Below are 17,347 nucleotides of genomic sequence, written 5' to 3' on the forward strand. Positions count from 1 at the left end.
CACAGCCATTGTAGCATACCATTATCATCCGCCTGTTCTGCCGTTGAGGACTTATTGGATCATTCTTTGTCTAGCTCCTTTCCTTTGACCTTACCGCCTTGGGTACAGCACACTAAACAGCTGTAAGGCCACTGAGGTTACTTCACAAGTTGGACACAAGAGAGAGCATGAGGGAAATAGCTGAAGGGAACTCCTCTCTATTAAAAATCATCTCTGAGGCCAACACACATACAATTCAGAAAAAGCAGAACATATTGTGAAAACAATTTGTATTTCATTACTTTTGGTTTTATTTTTCTCAAAAAATGTAAATGTACTTTTAAATTTACATTTCAGCTATTACACTGAAGAAGCAGACAGCTGTACCAAAATGTTAATGCTGCTCGAACACTTTGCTGAATAGCATTTTTTGATCTCCTGTTCTATGTGAAGGAAACCAAGAATTAACTGTCAGAGTAGTAGTAATAATAATGATTTGATCTATATACTGCTCTTTATCAAAAGATCTCAGGGCGATGTACATTAGAAACACATTCCAAAACATCAGTGATAATCATAACAACAGTCCTCTCCAGCCTGCAAACTTCTCCAACCAGATGCTGTCCAGATGTTTTGGACTACAACTCCCATCAGCCCCAGTCAGTGAAGGTTTTGCGCTCTCACATCAGTTTCAGCGTCATACAGCTGGCCAGGGCTGATGGGAATTGTAGTCCAAAACATCTGGAAGGCACCAGGTTAGATTACAGTCTCTCCTGCCAAAGCTCATCTTGCCAGACTGCTGGATGTCAATTTGTCGGGGAGGCTGCAATGTGAGGATGCACTTGGCCCATGGCTCCTTGGCTCCTAAGTGGCAGCAGATCCAATGCAAAAGGAAATCTTCATCTTTTACACTTGCAGAAATCTGCACAAATCACTTCTATGAAATGCCTGCTATGTTCCCTGTTGCAACATTATGTACACAGTGCCTTCTTTTTAAATTATTATCTATAAATATTTTTATCATGTATACAAAAGAATAAAAATGTGAACTAAGAAATAAGTGGTGTCGCTCTTGCCAAATTAAATTTTAGGGCCAGAAAGAAATATGGCAGCAGGAACAACTTCAGCACTCACCCAGGCGTGCTGGCCCAATGAGGGCTGGACATGCTAACCTGAGACACCAGCAAGCCAAACTCTCATGGTGAGCTGTTTGCATGTGACGAGGCACATGTCAGGACACTCACCCCAGGGGCATGTGATTTAACTGTGGCCACAGCCAGGCCTGTTTCACCTCTAAAAGATAAGTTTCTCTACATGCCGTACAGATATACACTACACCCAACATTTACAGTGTGTGATTTCTTGAAGTTTACAGCACAGGAAGCAGGCTGCCTAACTCTCCATGATATAGAAAACAATCACTCAAAATGCATTATCTTTCAGGCAGATGACCTTGCAATCCAGGAAAAGGCTGTGGAGCAAAGTACACCAGCAGCCACAATAAAAGGTTCTGAGTATACGGGAGGGACTGTGGGGCTACTGCATTGTCCTCTGTCGCTTGGCATCAAGGGGGGCCTAGATTTCCAGCAATTCATCTGAGGCCTTCACTTTCATTGCTGGATCTTTTGGCCAGCTCTTGGACAGGTTTAGCCTGTGTAGGAAAGAATGGCTTTAGGGAAGAGGAATCCTGAGATACTGGCAAGGGCCATGCCTCACTGTTTCCTGGAGCAGGAGCACCAGCTGAGTATTGCCAGGTATGTCGTCCAGGAGCTCCATGCAACTCAGATGCTGCACTCACCTGTCCTTGTTTGGCTCTGCTGGACTGCCATGGGCTTCAAGATCTTCTTAGCATCACTTGCATAGCAAGGAACATTGTATTTGGCACTGGAGGTCTTGATGATGGCACCTCTTTTCTGAGCATCTTGAATCAAAGCACTCCAATCTTCATTTTCCTACAATGGTTTTTATTTTATTTTAAGAAACAATAAATTATTAGGACAGGAGACTGGGCAGGTGCGGTAGTGATGGTTTATAAACAAGAGTTGGGAAAATTCATGGATTCGAAGTTAATCCTGCTGCCTCAAAGTAGAGGCTGTTGTAGCTTGCTCCCAGTTCTCTTTTCTTCGAAGGCAGGGACAGGAACCTGGTGACCAAATCAGTCCCCCCCAGCATTCCCAGTCAGCCCACCACCCTTCAACTTGTCAATCCCACCTGCTCCCTCTGAGGAGATTCTTCTAACTTCTGTTGCACTGCAGGAAAGGGCGAGTGTGATTGTGTGGGTCTCTGGCTCCATCTGCTTTTGGAGTATGCCTCTCAACAGCATTCCACAAGGAAAAATGGAGGAGACCTTAGCTTGAAAAAGACTGGCTAAATTAATCTGAAATACTAAAGACCACTAATAATGGGTGTCAGTAGAAATTAGGACACAGAACTTCCTTTCGATTTTTGATATATTTGTACATAGGCTACAATTATTCTTCCCTCCTCACTGCAGCTATAGAACCACCAGTGACAGAGAAACAAGTATTGTTTAATGCAAGTCCACTAACAACTCTGCCACTTTACAGGAGCAACAGCAAACCATCATCACCAGGACTTCCAAATGGAGAAATCTGGATTGGAGGCCCTCTAGTGGCAAAGTCATTGCAGTACAAGACTGACAAAAGTGACCATAATAAGACTGAGTGCATACGTATGTGAGTGATTGTGATTTCACACAGAAAAGTGGCAGGATGGGAAAGAGGGTGCTGAAGTCTCCCCCACTCCACCTACTTTTCTCCCGACAGGGCTCACTCCCAGTCCAAGAGCCTGGCTGGGAGAAAAGTGTCAGGATAGAGAAGAGTCTGATGGCGCAGAAGCAACTGGCATGGTAGAGAACCCGATCCCTTTCTCTGCTTGAAATAAACCCTCCCCACCACACAGTTTGGCATGTTAAAACACTGAGACGAGTGGAGAACTTCTGTGGCCCTCTATATGCTGCTTAACTACATCTCCCACCATCCCTTGACCATTGGCTATGCTGGCTGTGGCTGATGGGAGTTGTACAACATCTGTAGGGCTGTAGGATTCCCAGTCCCTGCCCTTACAGCCTCTCACGAACAACCTTGGTGGATCAGATCAAATGGTCCACCCCCTGAAGTGCCATGCTTGGTCTTGCATGAAAAATAGCAGTGGTGGGGAAGCTGTGTTGTTGGGTTCCAATTCCCACCAGCCCCAGCCAGCATAGCTAAAGGTCAGAAGACGGGAGTTGTAGTCCAGCAACACTGGGAGGCAGCAGAGCTTCCTTAGCTCTGGAATATAGTATTGCCAGTTTAAGCTCAATTGTGGAAAGACCTAAAGTAACCTAATTGTTTTATAATTTATGAAACCTGAGTTTCAGGTTCCTCTGGGCACCCACAAGCGACAGGGCCTTCTCAGTGGTGGCTCCCTCTTTGTGGAATGCCCTCCCTGGGGAGCTATGCCTTTCTCCCTCATCATTGGCTTTCAGGAGGCATTTGAAAACATGTTTGTTTAGCCAGGCACTTTTGGTGGTTGAAGAACACTGTTCATAGCAATGCTGAGATCACTGGATGAGAGAAAGGTCCCCCCCCCCCCCCCAGATTTTTAATCGTAGCTGTTTTTAGAATGCTTTAACATTTATTCTGTGTGTGGCATGTTTACCACACTGGGCTCATTTGGGCAGAACATAAATTCAATAAATAAGCAAATGCTGCCCAATATTTCCCCTAACACTGCTGATTCAAAATACATAATTACTTACGACACCTTTTGGCCAGCCTGATGCTTTCCAGATGTTTTGAACTACAACTCCCACTTGCCACAGCCAGCAGAGCCAACGTGTGCCCTCTTTTGCAAGTGTGGGCAGAGGGCCCAATCTATACAGGGTACTGTGCTCAGAAAATCCTGTGGGCACCCCTGAATCCTGTTATGCTCTCCTTCCAAACAACCCTATGAAGTAGGCTTGATTTATAGCTTTTGGAGGTGATATGGGGAGTTTGTGTGTGTGTATAAATCCAGGTGTCTTTGGGCCAAGCCCAGGACACCACCATTAACCCTCCACAAAGGTGTTTATTTCTTCTTCCACGTACCATGAGCGTTTGCAGGTGTCCAAGGATGAAGAGACTGTACTTGGCTCGGGTGATGGTGATATTCAGTTGCTGCAGACTCTTCAGAAACCTAGTGTCAGGGAGAGGAAGACGGGAGAAGATTTAAGAACAGAAACCAGCACTTATAGAGAGCCTAAAGAGATCATTAGCAGCCTGTCATCTGACAGCGAGTCAGAGGCAGGGGGGGAGGAGGATGAGCCTGGAACAAGTCATTCTGTACACAGAGGAAGTCAGGGGCGGGGTTTCCGCAGACTTGCATGCTGGGTAAAAAAAAAAGGGGGGGGGGAGCAGACGCGGCAACTGTGCCAAAGGGGTCGGACGTTAATTGAAACACTGGAGATGTACTTTTGAACTTTGTCAATGAATCAAATAGATTGGAACTGGCCGTGAGCCCGGAGTTTTATCTATGCCGGCTTGACAGCATAAAGCCTCTGACACCTAGGGATGGGAAAAAACCCTGTATGTAAGGCTGGCTCAGGATGGGCAGCTATGTCCACAGTGCCCTACTAGCTACCACTGTGGGGTTCAACTAAATCCCTGTTTAAATTTCAAAGGCTTTAAAAAAGTTTCAGGCATTCCCACCAAGGAGGAATAAATCTTAAAATCTGTCCATGCTCTGCTTTTGCAATTTCAGCTGCTCCCTACCCGCCACCATGTGGCTTCCAAGCGCAGACACCCCCACCACCATAAAAAAAAACATGTGGAAAGGAAGTGGGCTGGTGGTGGAAACCAGCTTCATTCCACGTCAGGACCTTCAGCTGCCTATCCAGCACAACCTGTTGGTGGAGTAATACTATTTGTTGTGATTCAGGTGACTTGAAAAACAGAAATGCATCATTAGCACAACAGTGAAATTTTTTCTCCTTCTAACCCCCCCCCCAACTTTTAAATAAAATAATAAAAAGAAGTCCAACCCTGCTTGCCTGATTTCAGCCCCTTGTGAGTTATTCCTGACCTGCTCTCGACTCCCACCTTGACACTTGAACAGCAGTTCTTCTGGGGCGCATCTAAAAGCACTGGACCCATAGAAGCCAGGAGCCCTCTGATAGGGGCTCCCCATTTTGTGACCCATCTGAAGCTACAGAAGAGGAGAGGCAAGAGGGTGTCTGCACTCTGCCCTCCATTCTGCCCCAAAGCCCAATGCTTCCTTCTGGCCTTGCCAACCCCTCAACTTCCCTGTTCGCCCACCTCCCAGATATATAGTTCAGTTGTAAGCTGACAAAGTGCCCCTCACCTTCAACACACACTGCACCTCCACTTACAATATGAACTTCTGGCTTCAAGATCTGGCTTTTATTGTGTGCTACCCTAGACTGCCATTAGGTTCCTTCCAGGCAGTTTGACAGAAGGGCACATACACACAGTTTTTGGGTTGTGGGACAGGCAGGCACTTTCACATCCTGCTATTTTTTTCTGGAAGAGCCAGAAGAGTTGCTACCACTGGTTAGAGGCCCCCTCTTCTCCCCCCCCCTCCAGCTAGATACAGTGGAAGCCCCCTCCCAGATTCGCCAACATAAGGAATTGTAAATTCATTGGGATAAGGGAGGTGAAATGAGGAAGCTAACACAGCCTTGGCCCTGCCAGAGTGCCACACTTTGGGAACTCCTCTCATAAGATCCCTTGCGGGCATCACAGGTGGTCAAGAGTGGAGTACAAGACCACCATAGGGGCTCCAACACCCCTTGTTCCAACCTTGAATTGTGGACAGTGGCCCACATACTTGACCACCCCAAGGATCACATCTTAAGTGTCAGAATTGCCAAGTTGAGGCACCTCAGTTGTCACCTCGCACTATGACAGCAAAGTCTTACCCAACTGATCCTTGCATGCTGTTCACTCGAACACAGGACACAATGATACAGTCCTTCTCACGGCCGTGGAACCCATCCACGAGGTCAACTTCCCCAACTCTGTAGAGAAAAGGAATGTCGTATGGTGCCATCCTAAATACACTTCTCTCTTTACCACCACCACTCATCCCCAAAAGAGAGGTGAAACTGATTGAAAAGGAAACAAACCACACTTTTATGAAGTTAAAGAAAACTCCACACTTCTTGTCTGAAATAGAAAACTATGTAAACAGTGAGAGAGCAAGCGAGGGAGCACATGGTAGATTGGAGAGATTACTTGAGACAGTAGGCGGGCTGTTGCGCCTCACTTTTCTCAAATGTAAAATGGGAATATAACCTGTATTTTACACACTGCTGTTGCAAGAACAAATGAGATGGGGGGGGTGGTTGTGGGAATGTTAAGGATAGTAGGAAAGGATATATTGAATAAGTATTATCCTTCCTTCACTCATGCTAGTAAGTGATGTAGCAGAGCAGATTCCCCTCATTGGAAGCTAGCTTGCGGATTCGTTTGAAATATAAATTTTATTTATATCCCGCCCTCCCCAGCTGAAGCCAGGCTCAGGGCGGCTAACAACAATAAAATAATGCAACATTAGAAACCATTTCATTCTAAAATTAATTCAAATCAAATTGATGGCAACCATTGGGCTAGAGTTCTGTGAAGATTGCCAAAGGAGGGAGTCAGGCTGTGCCCTGGCCAAAGGCCTGGTGGAACAGCTCTGTCTTGCAGGCCCTGCGGAAAGATGTCAAGTCCCGCAGGGCCCTAGTCTCTTGTGACAGAGCGTTCCACCAGATCGGAGCCACAGCCGAAAAAGCCCTGGCTCTAGTTGAGGCCAGCCTAACCTCTCTGTGGCCCGGGACCTCCAAGATGTTTTTGTCTGAAGACCGTAAGTTCCTCTGTGGGACATACCAGGAGAGGCGGTCCCGTAGGTATGAGGGTCCTAGGCCGTACAGGGCTTTAAAGGTTAAAGCCAGCACCTTAAACCTGATCCTGTACTCCACCGGGAGCCAGTGCAGCTGGTATAGCACCGGGTGAATGTGATCTTGCAGCGAGGACCCCGTAAGGAGTCTTGCCGCGGCATTCTGCACCCGCTGGAGTTTCTGGGTCAGTCTTCAAGGGCAGCCCCACGTAGAGCGAGTTACAATAATCCAGTCTGGAGGTGACCGTCGCGTGGATCACAGTGGCTAGGTCAGGGCGAGAGAGGTAAGGAGCCAACTGCTTAGCTTGGTGGAGATGAAAAAATGCCATCTTTGTTATAGCTGTAATCTGCGCCTCCATGGAAAGGGAGGTGTCGAAGATTACACCCAAACTCTTAACGGACAGTGCTGGCACTAATTGCGGCCCTGTAAGAGATGGGAGTTGCCCCCCCAATCCTATATCGTCCCGACCCAGCCAAAGGACCTCTGTCTTCGAAAGATTTAACTTCAACCGACTCCCACATAACCATCCAGCCACAGCTTCCAAACATCTGATCAGTGTGTCTGGGGCCGAGTCAGGATGCCCATCCATCAACAGATAGAGTTGGGTGTCATCAGCATACTGATGGCAGCCCAGCCCAAAACTCCGGACAAGTTGGGCGAGGGGGCGCATAAAGATGTTGAAAAGCATCGGGGAGAGTATCGCACCCTGAGGCACTCCACACAGCAAGGAGTGGCGCAATGACAATTCCCCCCAAGCGCCACCTTCTGTCCCCGACCAGAGAGAAACGAGCGCAGCCACTGAAGGACTGTGCCCTGGATCCCCACGTCGGCAAGGCGGTGGTCCAGAAGTTCGTGATCAACCATGTCGAAAGCTGCTGACAGGTCTAGAAGAATCAGCAGCCCCGACCCACCTCGATCCAGCTGCCTGCGGAGATCATCTGTTAGGGCGACCAGAGCCGTCTCGGTCCCATGACCAGCGCGGAAGCCGGACTGGAATGGATCCAAAGCCGATGTTTCATCCAGAAACCCACCAAGCTGTTCAGCAACCGCTCTCTCAATCACCTTACCCAGGAATGGAAGATTCAAAACCGGGCGGTAATTGGATAGATCTAAGGGATCTAATGATGTTTTCTTTAAGAGCGGACGCACCACTGCCTCCTTCAGTTCCCCTGGGAATGTCCTGGTGCCAAGGGACAAATTGATGATACCCCCCAGGGGGGTCCGCACCTCGTCTGGACACGCTCTAATCAGCCAAGACGGGCACGGGTCAAGAGGACAGGTGGTGGGCTTTCCAGCTCGGAGGAGTCTGTCCACATTGGCTGGGGATATCCGGTCAAAGTGGTCCAATACTGGACCCGAGGACAGTCGAGGGGCCTCCAGTTCCGTTATTGTATCCAAATTGGCAGGGAGGTCACAGTGGAGCAACAGGACCTTCTCCGCAAAAAAGCTTGCAAATGCCTCACAGCTGTGTGTCAAATTGTTATTTAAATTTGGCTGTCCCTCGAGGGACGTTAAAGACCTAATTATACTAAATAATTGCGCCGGGCGAGAGCTAGCGGATGCAACGGAGGCCGAGAAGTAAGACTTCTTAGCGGCCTTCACTGCCATCTCGTAGGTTTTCATAAAAACCCTATAAGATGTTCTTGAGGCTCCGTCGCGGGCACCCTGCCATTACTCGCTCTAGCCGTCTGAGGTCCCGCTTCATTTTCCGGAGCTCCTCAGTAAACCAGGGAGCCTGGTTTCTGCGGGGTCGCATTTGATTATTATGGGCACCACTCTGGGCAGCTCCCAACAGATTAAAAACAGAATAAAACATCAAACATTAAAAACTTCCCTAAACAGGGCTGCCTTCAAATGTCTTCTAAAAGTCAGATAGTTGTTTATTTCCTTGACATCTGATGGGAGGGCATTCCACAGGGCAGGTGCCACCACTGAGAAGGCCCTCTGCCTGGTTCCCTGTAACCTCACATCTTGCAGTGAGGGAACCAGCAGAAGGCCCTCGCAGCTGGACCTCAGTGTCTGGGCTGAACGATGGGGGTGGAGATGCTCCTTCAGGTATACTGGGCCGAGGCCGTTTAGGGCTTTAAAGGTCAACACCAACACTTTGAATTGTGATTGGAAACATACTGGGAGCCAATGTAGGTCTTTCAAGACTGGTGTTATATGTCCAAAAAAATCTCTCCCTGGAGTTATAGAAAAGATTCAAAATTTGGGGAAGTGGCAGGATTTAAAGTAGATAGGAATAAAACTAAATTATTAGTCAAAAGTTTGGAGGAAGAAGAGAAAAAAGAGTTGGAGCAAAATATCGAGATAGAAGTCCATAAAAGGGTCAAATATTTAGGGATATGGTTAACATCAAGAAACATAAATATTTACAAAGATAATTATGAAAAAGTGTGGCTCGAGATAAAAAGAAATTTAGAATTATGGAGCAGAATGAACCTCTCCCTGCTAGGAAAAATAGTAGCGGTAAAAATGAATGTTTTGCCAAAAATGCTATTTCTGTTCCAGTCAGTCCCAGTAATGGTAAAAGATGATTGCCTTAAAAAATGGCAGAAGGAAATTTCAAAGTTTATCGGGGGGGGGGGGGGCGCAAAAGGCCAAGGATAAAGTATAAGTTACTTACAGATACAAAAGAAAGAGGCGGTTTGGCCTGCCCTCCCATACCTTAAATTGTATTATGAGGCTGCATGTTTGGTATGGATTAGGGACTGGATAAAGCTGGAAAAGCAAGAAGCATTGGATTTGGAAGGTCATGATAATAGATTTGGATGGCATGCATATCTATGGTATGGGAAAGGAAAAGTACATAAAGGATTTTATAATCATATAATTAGGAAATCATTAATGAGGGTTTGGGAGAGATATAAAGATTTAATAGAACAAAAGACACCTTGGTGGCTCTCACCACTTGAAGCTTTGCTGCTCAAGCCACTTGGTAAAAAAGGAAAATGGCTTACATACAGTGATTTACTAAAGGACCGAGAAGGAAAATGGAAGCTAAAAGAGTATGAGGAAATAAAAGATCATTTTCAGAGTTGGTTACATTACAAGCAATTACACAAGATATACAAAGAAGACAACAAGAAAGGATTTAGTTATACTACTTCTAGATTTCAAAAGGAAGTGATAGAAGGAAAAGTGAAGTTGCTGTACGGCGCATATAGTATTCTGCTAGAATGGGAAACAAAAGATGAGGTGAAATCGGTCATGATCAAATGGGCACAAGATATAGGACATAATATACAATTTGAAGATTGGGTTAAATTGTGGAGAATAGATTTAAAATTTACAGACTGTTCTCTTTTGAAAGAAAATTATATGAAAGTGATGTATAGATGGTATATAACACCAGTACAGATTGCAGGAATGTATAAAACCGGGTCAAATGTATGCTGGAAGTGTAAAGAAATAGAAGGGACTTTTTACCAAATGCGGTGGGAATGTAGAGAAATTAAAAATTTTGGGGAAATGATATATAATGAGTTGAAGAAAATGCTTAAATTAACATTTGTAAAAAAACCAGAAGCACTTTTGTTAAGGATTGTAGGGAAAGACCTGCCAAGGAAAAGAAATAACTTATTTATGTATGTGACAACAGCAGCAAGAGTCTTGATTGCACAAGGATGGAAGAATGAGGAAATCCTGACAAAAGAACAGTGGCAAGAGAAACTGATGAACTATGCAGAACTGGCGAAATTGACATGCAAACTACGAGACAAGGACAACTGTGACCTCAAAGAAGAATGGGAACCTTTTACAAATTACCTAAAAAAACAACAAAATGAATTGGACTCCCTGGCAGGTTTTGAATAAACATACACAAATTTATTGAGGGATAACATAGAAGATAGATAATATAAGGATGTATACAGTTTTATAATATGCGAAAGTTAACACTGGATGAGAAATCAGAGAGGAGCTGAGGGAAGTCGTAGGGGGGAGGGAGGGAGGGTTTGTTGGGGAGGTGGGAGGGAAAAATGGGGGGGGAATAAGGAAGATGATTTGTTTTTTTTTGTTTTTCACAAGGGATAAATAGAACTTTATTTAAATAAACATTTGTCAACATCTTTTTACAAATTACAAGTCCCCGTGTCCAAGATGATTTGCTTAGATAATTTGCTATGTTGAAATTGTTAATAAAAAAAATTCAAAAAAAAAGAAAGAAAAAAAGACTGGTGTTATATGCTCCTGGCGGCCACTCCCAGTCACCAGTCTAGCTGCCGCATTCTGGATTAATTGCAGTTTCCGGGTCACCTTCAAAGGTAGCCCCATGTATGAAGGAAAATCAGAGTTCTTTAAGAAGCTACACGAGACTCTGATGGACTACATGGACTATAATATGATCTTGACGGGAGATATGAATGGAGTGGTGTCTACAAATATGGACAAGGCACAGAGACAGGTAGTCACCAAAGATGGTAGACTACCAAAAACTTTTTTTGACATGACTGAAAATATGGATTTAGTTGACATTTGGAGAATGAAGAACCCTCTGGGAAGAGAGGGAACTTTCTTCTCTGAGGCTAAAATGACATGGACAAGAATTGACCAAATCTGGGTAACCAGGGGATTGGCTCCGAAGATCAGCAAAGTGGAGATTTGCCCCAAAACTTGTTCTGACCATAATGCTGTTAAGATGGAAATGAAATTGACTCCAATTGGTTCCTTTAGATGGAGGATGAACGATACTTTGTTTAGGAATGAAGAGGTGACCAAGAAGGCCCCAAAAACTCTAAAAGACTATTTCGAGATAAACATGAATACTACAGTGGAAAAAAGAGTAATTTGGGACGCAAGCAAAGCGGTTATGAGAGGATTCCTAATACAACAGAATGCAATTAAGAAGAGAACTCAGAATGAAAAAAAGGACAAAATCCTGGGGGAAATAAAGGAAGGAGAGAAGAAACTGAGAGCAAAACCAAAGTCACAGGAGATCCTGAAAGAGATAAAGTTATACCAAGTACAATATACAAAGCTGATGAATCAGGAAAGAGAATGGAAGATTAAACAGATGAGGCAAAAGACATTTGAATCGGCAAATAAGTGTGGAAAATTGTTGGCCTGGCAAATGAAAAAAAGACAAAAACTTAATACTATTACGAATTTGGAAGTGGAAGGAAAGAATATACAGAACCCAGTGGAGATCAGGAAGTGTTTTCAGAGGTATTTCAGACAACCTTATACACAGGAGAAGCAGAAAGAAATGGACATTGATCGATTTTTGAAAATAAATGGACTATACAAAATCTCTCAGGAAAAACAGCTAATGTTGAATCACAAAATAACGGATCAGGAGGTGGAAGGGGCCATCCAGAACATGCAATTAGGTAAATCTCCAGGACCAGATGGTTTGACTTCAAGATATTACAGATCTTTGAAAGAATGGTTAATACAACCATTGAAGGAAGTCTGCAATGAAATATTGGAAGGGAGAAAGGCACCAGAGTCGTGGAAGGAAGCTTACATTACACTTATACCGAAAACAGAGATTGAAAAGACACAGCTCAAGAACTACCGCCCCATATCGCTGCTTAATGTGGATTACAAAATTTTTACAGATATTTTGGCTAAAAGATTAAAAAAGGTGTTAGTGGAAGAAATTCATAAAGACCAAGCGGGCTTTCTCCCGGGCAGACATTTGTCTGATAATATGAGGAATATAATTAATATTCTAGAAAAACTACAAGTGAATATCAATACTAAGGCAGTCTTGATATTTGTGGATGCAGAGAAAGCCTTTGACAACATTTCTTGGAGTTTTATGAAGAAGAATCTACAGGGGATGGGGGTAGGTCAAGGTTTTGAAAATGGTATAGGTGCAATTTATTCAGAACAAAAGGCAAAATTAATTGTGAATAATGTAGTGACAGAAGAGTTTAAGATTGAGAAAGGGACACGACAAGGTTGCCCAATTTCTCCATTGCTTTTTATATCGGTCCTTGAGGTTTTATTAAATATGATTAGAAAGGACCAAGAGGTTAAAGGTATACAAGTGGGAGCTAAACAGTACAAATTGAAAGCATTTGCTGATGACTTAGTATTGACTTTACAGGAGCCAGAATCTAGTACTAAAAGGGTATTGGAACTGATTCAAGAATTCGGACAGGTAGCAGGTTTTAAGTTGAACAAGATGAAAACTAAGGTTTTAGAGAAAAACTTAACTGTGAATGAGAGAGAGAAGTTTCAGGAGGAGACAGGACTAACATTAGTTAAGAAAGTGAAATATTTAGGGGTTACCATGACTGCCAAAAATGTGAATTTATTTAAGGATAATTATGAAAAATGTTGGATTGAAGTGAAAAAGGATTTAGAAATATGGACAAATTTGAAGTTATCATTGTTAGGCCGAATTGCTGTGATAAAAATGAATGTGTTGCCAAGGATGTTTTTGTTTCAAACATTGCAAATTTTGGATAAGATGGATTGTTTCAAGAAGTGGCAGAAAGATATTTCCAGATTTGTTTGGCAGGGCAAGAAGCCTCGAATAAAATTTAAGATATTAACTGATGCCAAAGAAAGAGGTGGATTTGCCCTGCCAGACCTTAAACTTTATTATGAATCAGCTGCTTTTTGTTGGCTGAGAGAATTGCTGCTTCTTGAAAACACAGACATTTTGGACTTCCTAGACTTCCGGGGTGGTGCCATCGGTAATGGCGGACTCCCTCTGATCTGGAGGGACCAGCTCTACGGAAATCGGGTCTGTTCCGCTACGGCGAAGCGGGGACCCTTGAAAAAATCACAGGCGGGTGAAGCCTGTGACCATGGGACTCGGCGGGCACCTTTTGCGCCCCCCCCAATCTGCAAAGGAGTCCGATTACGGGCTCCGGAGTGAAGCGGGGAAGCGGCGCGGTGCTGTGAGTCAACTGCTTCTTCCGTGGAGCGAAGCCGCACAGCCGTTACCAGAGAGCGCTACCTTTTTCCTGTGACAATTTGACTACAAAACAACTATCCGTGAGTAGGCTAATTTGGGAAATAAAGGAGAACAAAGAATAAAGAAGTAATTTGATACCGAAGCGGAGAGGCATAAACAGGAAGTCTGCCTTCCGTTCTTTGTAAATAGAGTAAAGCAATGAACTTGTAAGCTAAAACCTTGAAAGACGCTTGAAAAGGACTATAATTCTATCATCAAAACAAGCGATTTCCCCCCTTGACTGCAGGAGAGGAGGGGGGAAAGGTGTGAACTGTATTTCCCTGTAAAAAGAGAGAAAAGGAAGCTAAAATCCACCGCTTAAAACCTGGGAACGGGTTGCCAATGAACAATAAGAATGCCGTACTGTGAAATGCGCTGTTGGTGAAAGTACTTTTTGACAGATAACTCTGCAAGTGAGATACAAGTGGGATACAATATTTCTGGCTGGCTTCTAAACTACAAGAAAGAAGATTCCACCTAAACATTAGGAAGAACTTCCTGACAGTAAGAGCTGTTTGACAGTGGAATTTGCTGCCAAGGAGTGTGGTGGAGTCTCCTTCTTTGGAGGTCTTTAAGCAGAGGTTTGACAATCATATGTCAGGAGTGCTCTGATGGTGTTTCCTGCTTGGCAGGGGGTTGGACTCGATGGCCCTTGTGGTCTCTTCCAACTCTATGATTCTATGATTCTATGATTCTCCTGGTTTCAAAGTAACTGGAAAATAACTGAAAATTGAAACTGTCGTCTATTTTGTGAACTGGGGGATTAAAAGAAAAAAGGTTATTTTTTTTAAGGTAACAACTTCGGACTGCTACTGCGTCCCCCTAGAGGAAGTTTGAAACTGTTACAATAACAACTGGGCCAGGGGGATTTTCCACTTCAAAACAAATTCTGGTCGTGGGATTGACCTTGGGCCTTATCTAGAGTGTTATGGCAAATGGAAAAGAGAAAACAGATTTGCTTCAGGCAAAAACAACGAGGTCTGGTAGATCATTTCGCCCAGACGTTGGGCTGCAGCGAACAGCATCAACATCTGGCCCTTCTGGCTTACCAACAGGGGCTGCATTGGCACAATCTAAACCCAAAGGAATGGCATCCGAAGATGTTTTAGCTCAGGCACTAGGTAAAATTAATGAATCTCTGGAAAAACTAAGTAAACAAGTAGCTGAAGCATCAGTTAAAATTGATCAAAATACCACAAGTATCAACAATTTGGGATAGAAGGTAAATACTAACACAGAAACTATTGAGAAATTGCTACAGGAATCTATTTTGACCCGGAAGACAGCTGAAGAAGCAAAGGAAATAGCAGTTGCTGTAGAAGAGAAGATACCACCGATACACAAGCAACTTGAAGACCACAGGTCAATATTGTCTATGATTGAATTGAAGGAGAAGCAAACGAATTTGAGGATCAGGGCCGTACCTGAACTTGAGAAAGACAACTTGACTGACTTTCTTACGCAGGAATTTGCAGACTTTTGGAACCCAGATTTGGAGAAGGATAATTTTAAGATAGTGAGTGCTTTCAGGCTTGGAAGAGGAGGGAAGAAGAACAGGGTGAGAGACTGTTTGATCACCCTCCGAACAAAAGAGGAGAGAGACAAAATCTTGAGTCTGCACTTCCAGAAGACTTTGGAAATACATCAGTCAAAGGTGGAGATATTTAAGGACATTCCAAAATATCTTTTGGACCTTAGGTCCAATTATAGAGATCTGGTTGCCCTGCTGAGAAGCAACAAAATCATCTTTAGGTGGGAATTCCCCCAAGGCCTTTCCTTTAGCTTCAAAGGAAGAAAGATAAAAATAAGATCAGAGGAAGACAAAGAAAGATTTTTGAGAGACCATGGAGAAGACCTGCAGAAAGAAGCTGGAGAAGAGTCAAGAATACTAGAAAGAGGAATTTTAGACATACCAAGACTACCTTTTGAATTAAAAGACCGCCTGGATAAGGTGATACCACCGACAGAACAGGAACAGGCACTTGGTGCAGTTGGAGGAGAAGTAAAGTAACTACATCATGGCTCTGCAACTATTAAGCTGGAATTGTAATGGTCTCAACTCCCCTCAGAAAAGGAAATCTGTGTTTCATTTATTAAAAAAGGAACAATTGGACTTGATTGGTTTACAGGAAACACATGTAACAAGGCTACACAGGAAAGTATTGATCAATAAAAGACTGGGCCAGGAATTTATTTCCTCGGATAAAGTTAAAAAAAGAGGAGTAGTGATTTATGCAAAGGAGAGACTATTACCGAAATTTATCTTCAAAGATGTCCAAGGAAGATTTGTGGCAATTGAAATTCAAATACAAGGAGAGAAATTCTTAATAGTAGGAGTTTATGCACCAAATGAGGGGAAATCTGAATTCTTTAAAAAGTTGCATGAGACCTTGATGGACTATTTGGACTATAATGTGATTTTGATGGGAGATATGATCGGAGTGGTATCTACACATATGGACAAGGCACAAAGACAGGTAGTCACTAAGGATGGTAGACTACCGAAAACCTTTTTTGAGATGACAGACAACTTGGACTTAGTTGATATTTGGAGAACAAAGAATCCCTTGGCCAGAGAGGGAACCTTCTTCTCTGAAGCCAAACTGACATGGACAAGAATTGACCAAATATGGGTAACTAGAGGAATGGCACCAAAGACAAGAAAAGCGGAAATCTGCCCGAAAACCTGCTCCGACCATAATGCTGTTAAGATGGAGATGAAACTAACACCAACCGGTTCCTTCAGATGGAGGATGAATGATACCTTATTTAGAGATGAAGAAGTGATTAAGAAGGCCCAAAAAACCTTGAGAGACTATTTTGAGATAAATATGAACACCAATGTTGAAAAAAGAGTAATCTGGGACGCAAGCAAAGCTGTTATAAGAGAGTTCTTGATACAACAGAATGCATTAAAGAAGAGAATCCAAAATGAGAAGAAGGATAAAATATTGGAGAAAATAAAGGAAAGTGAAAAGAAATTGAGAGCAAAACCAAAGTCGCAAGAGATTTGGAGAGAAATAAAGTTACATCAAGTACAATACATGAAAATGATGAATCAGGAGATAGAATGGAAAATTAAACAAATGAGACAAAAGACATTTGAGTCGGCTAATAAATGTGGGAAATTGTTGGCTTGGCAAATGAAAAAAAGACAAAAACTAAATACTGTCACAAATTTAGAAGTGGAAGGAAGGAATATACAGAACCCAGTTGAGATTAGAAATTGATTCCAGAGGTACTTTAAACAACTATATACACAAGGGCCACAGAAATAAATTGATGTAGACCGATTTTGGAAAACAAATGGATTACAAAAAATCTCTCAAGTAAATAAATTAATGCTGAACTATAAAATAACTGAACAGGAGGTAGAAGGTGCCATTCAGAATATGCAACTAGGTAAATCTCCAGGACCGGATGGACTGACTTCTAGATACTACAGATCCTTGAAAGAATGGCTAGTACAACCTTTAAAGGAAGTCTGTAAAGAAATAATGGGTGAGAAAAGGGCACCAGAGTCGTGGAAAGAAGCGTATATTACACTTGTACAGAAAAAAGAGACTGAAAAGACC

At 43.3% G+C, this 17,347-nt stretch overlaps 1 protein-coding gene across 2 annotated transcripts in view; it reads right to left on the reverse strand.

Annotated features, from left to right (window-relative positions):
* Positions 1-348: 348 nt before the first annotated feature.
* LOC308467711 (putative helicase senataxin) overlaps positions 349-17,347 on the reverse strand; it is a 228,626-nt gene continuing 211,627 nt past the window's right edge. The window contains exons 23-26 of one of the 2 annotated variants that reach the window (XM_080989412.1): positions 5,897-5,995; positions 4,068-4,155; positions 1,778-1,931; positions 349-1,630 (exon numbers count right to left, since the gene is read on the reverse strand). In XM_080989412.1, the coding sequence (XP_080845538.1) occupies positions 1,626-1,630; positions 1,778-1,931; positions 4,068-4,155; positions 5,897-5,995 (346 nt within the window). In that variant the 3' untranslated portion in view covers positions 349-1,625. Of the gene's footprint in view, positions 1,932-4,067; positions 4,156-5,896; positions 5,996-17,347 lie in introns of both variants that reach the window. The other variant, XM_080989411.1, reaches the window with a different exon arrangement.

This window comes from Podarcis pityusensis, assembly GCF_964106645.2.
Source record: "Podarcis pityusensis genome assembly, chromosome: W".
In the NCBI taxonomy this organism is placed as follows: domain Eukaryota; kingdom Metazoa; phylum Chordata; class Lepidosauria; order Squamata; family Lacertidae; genus Podarcis; species Podarcis pityusensis.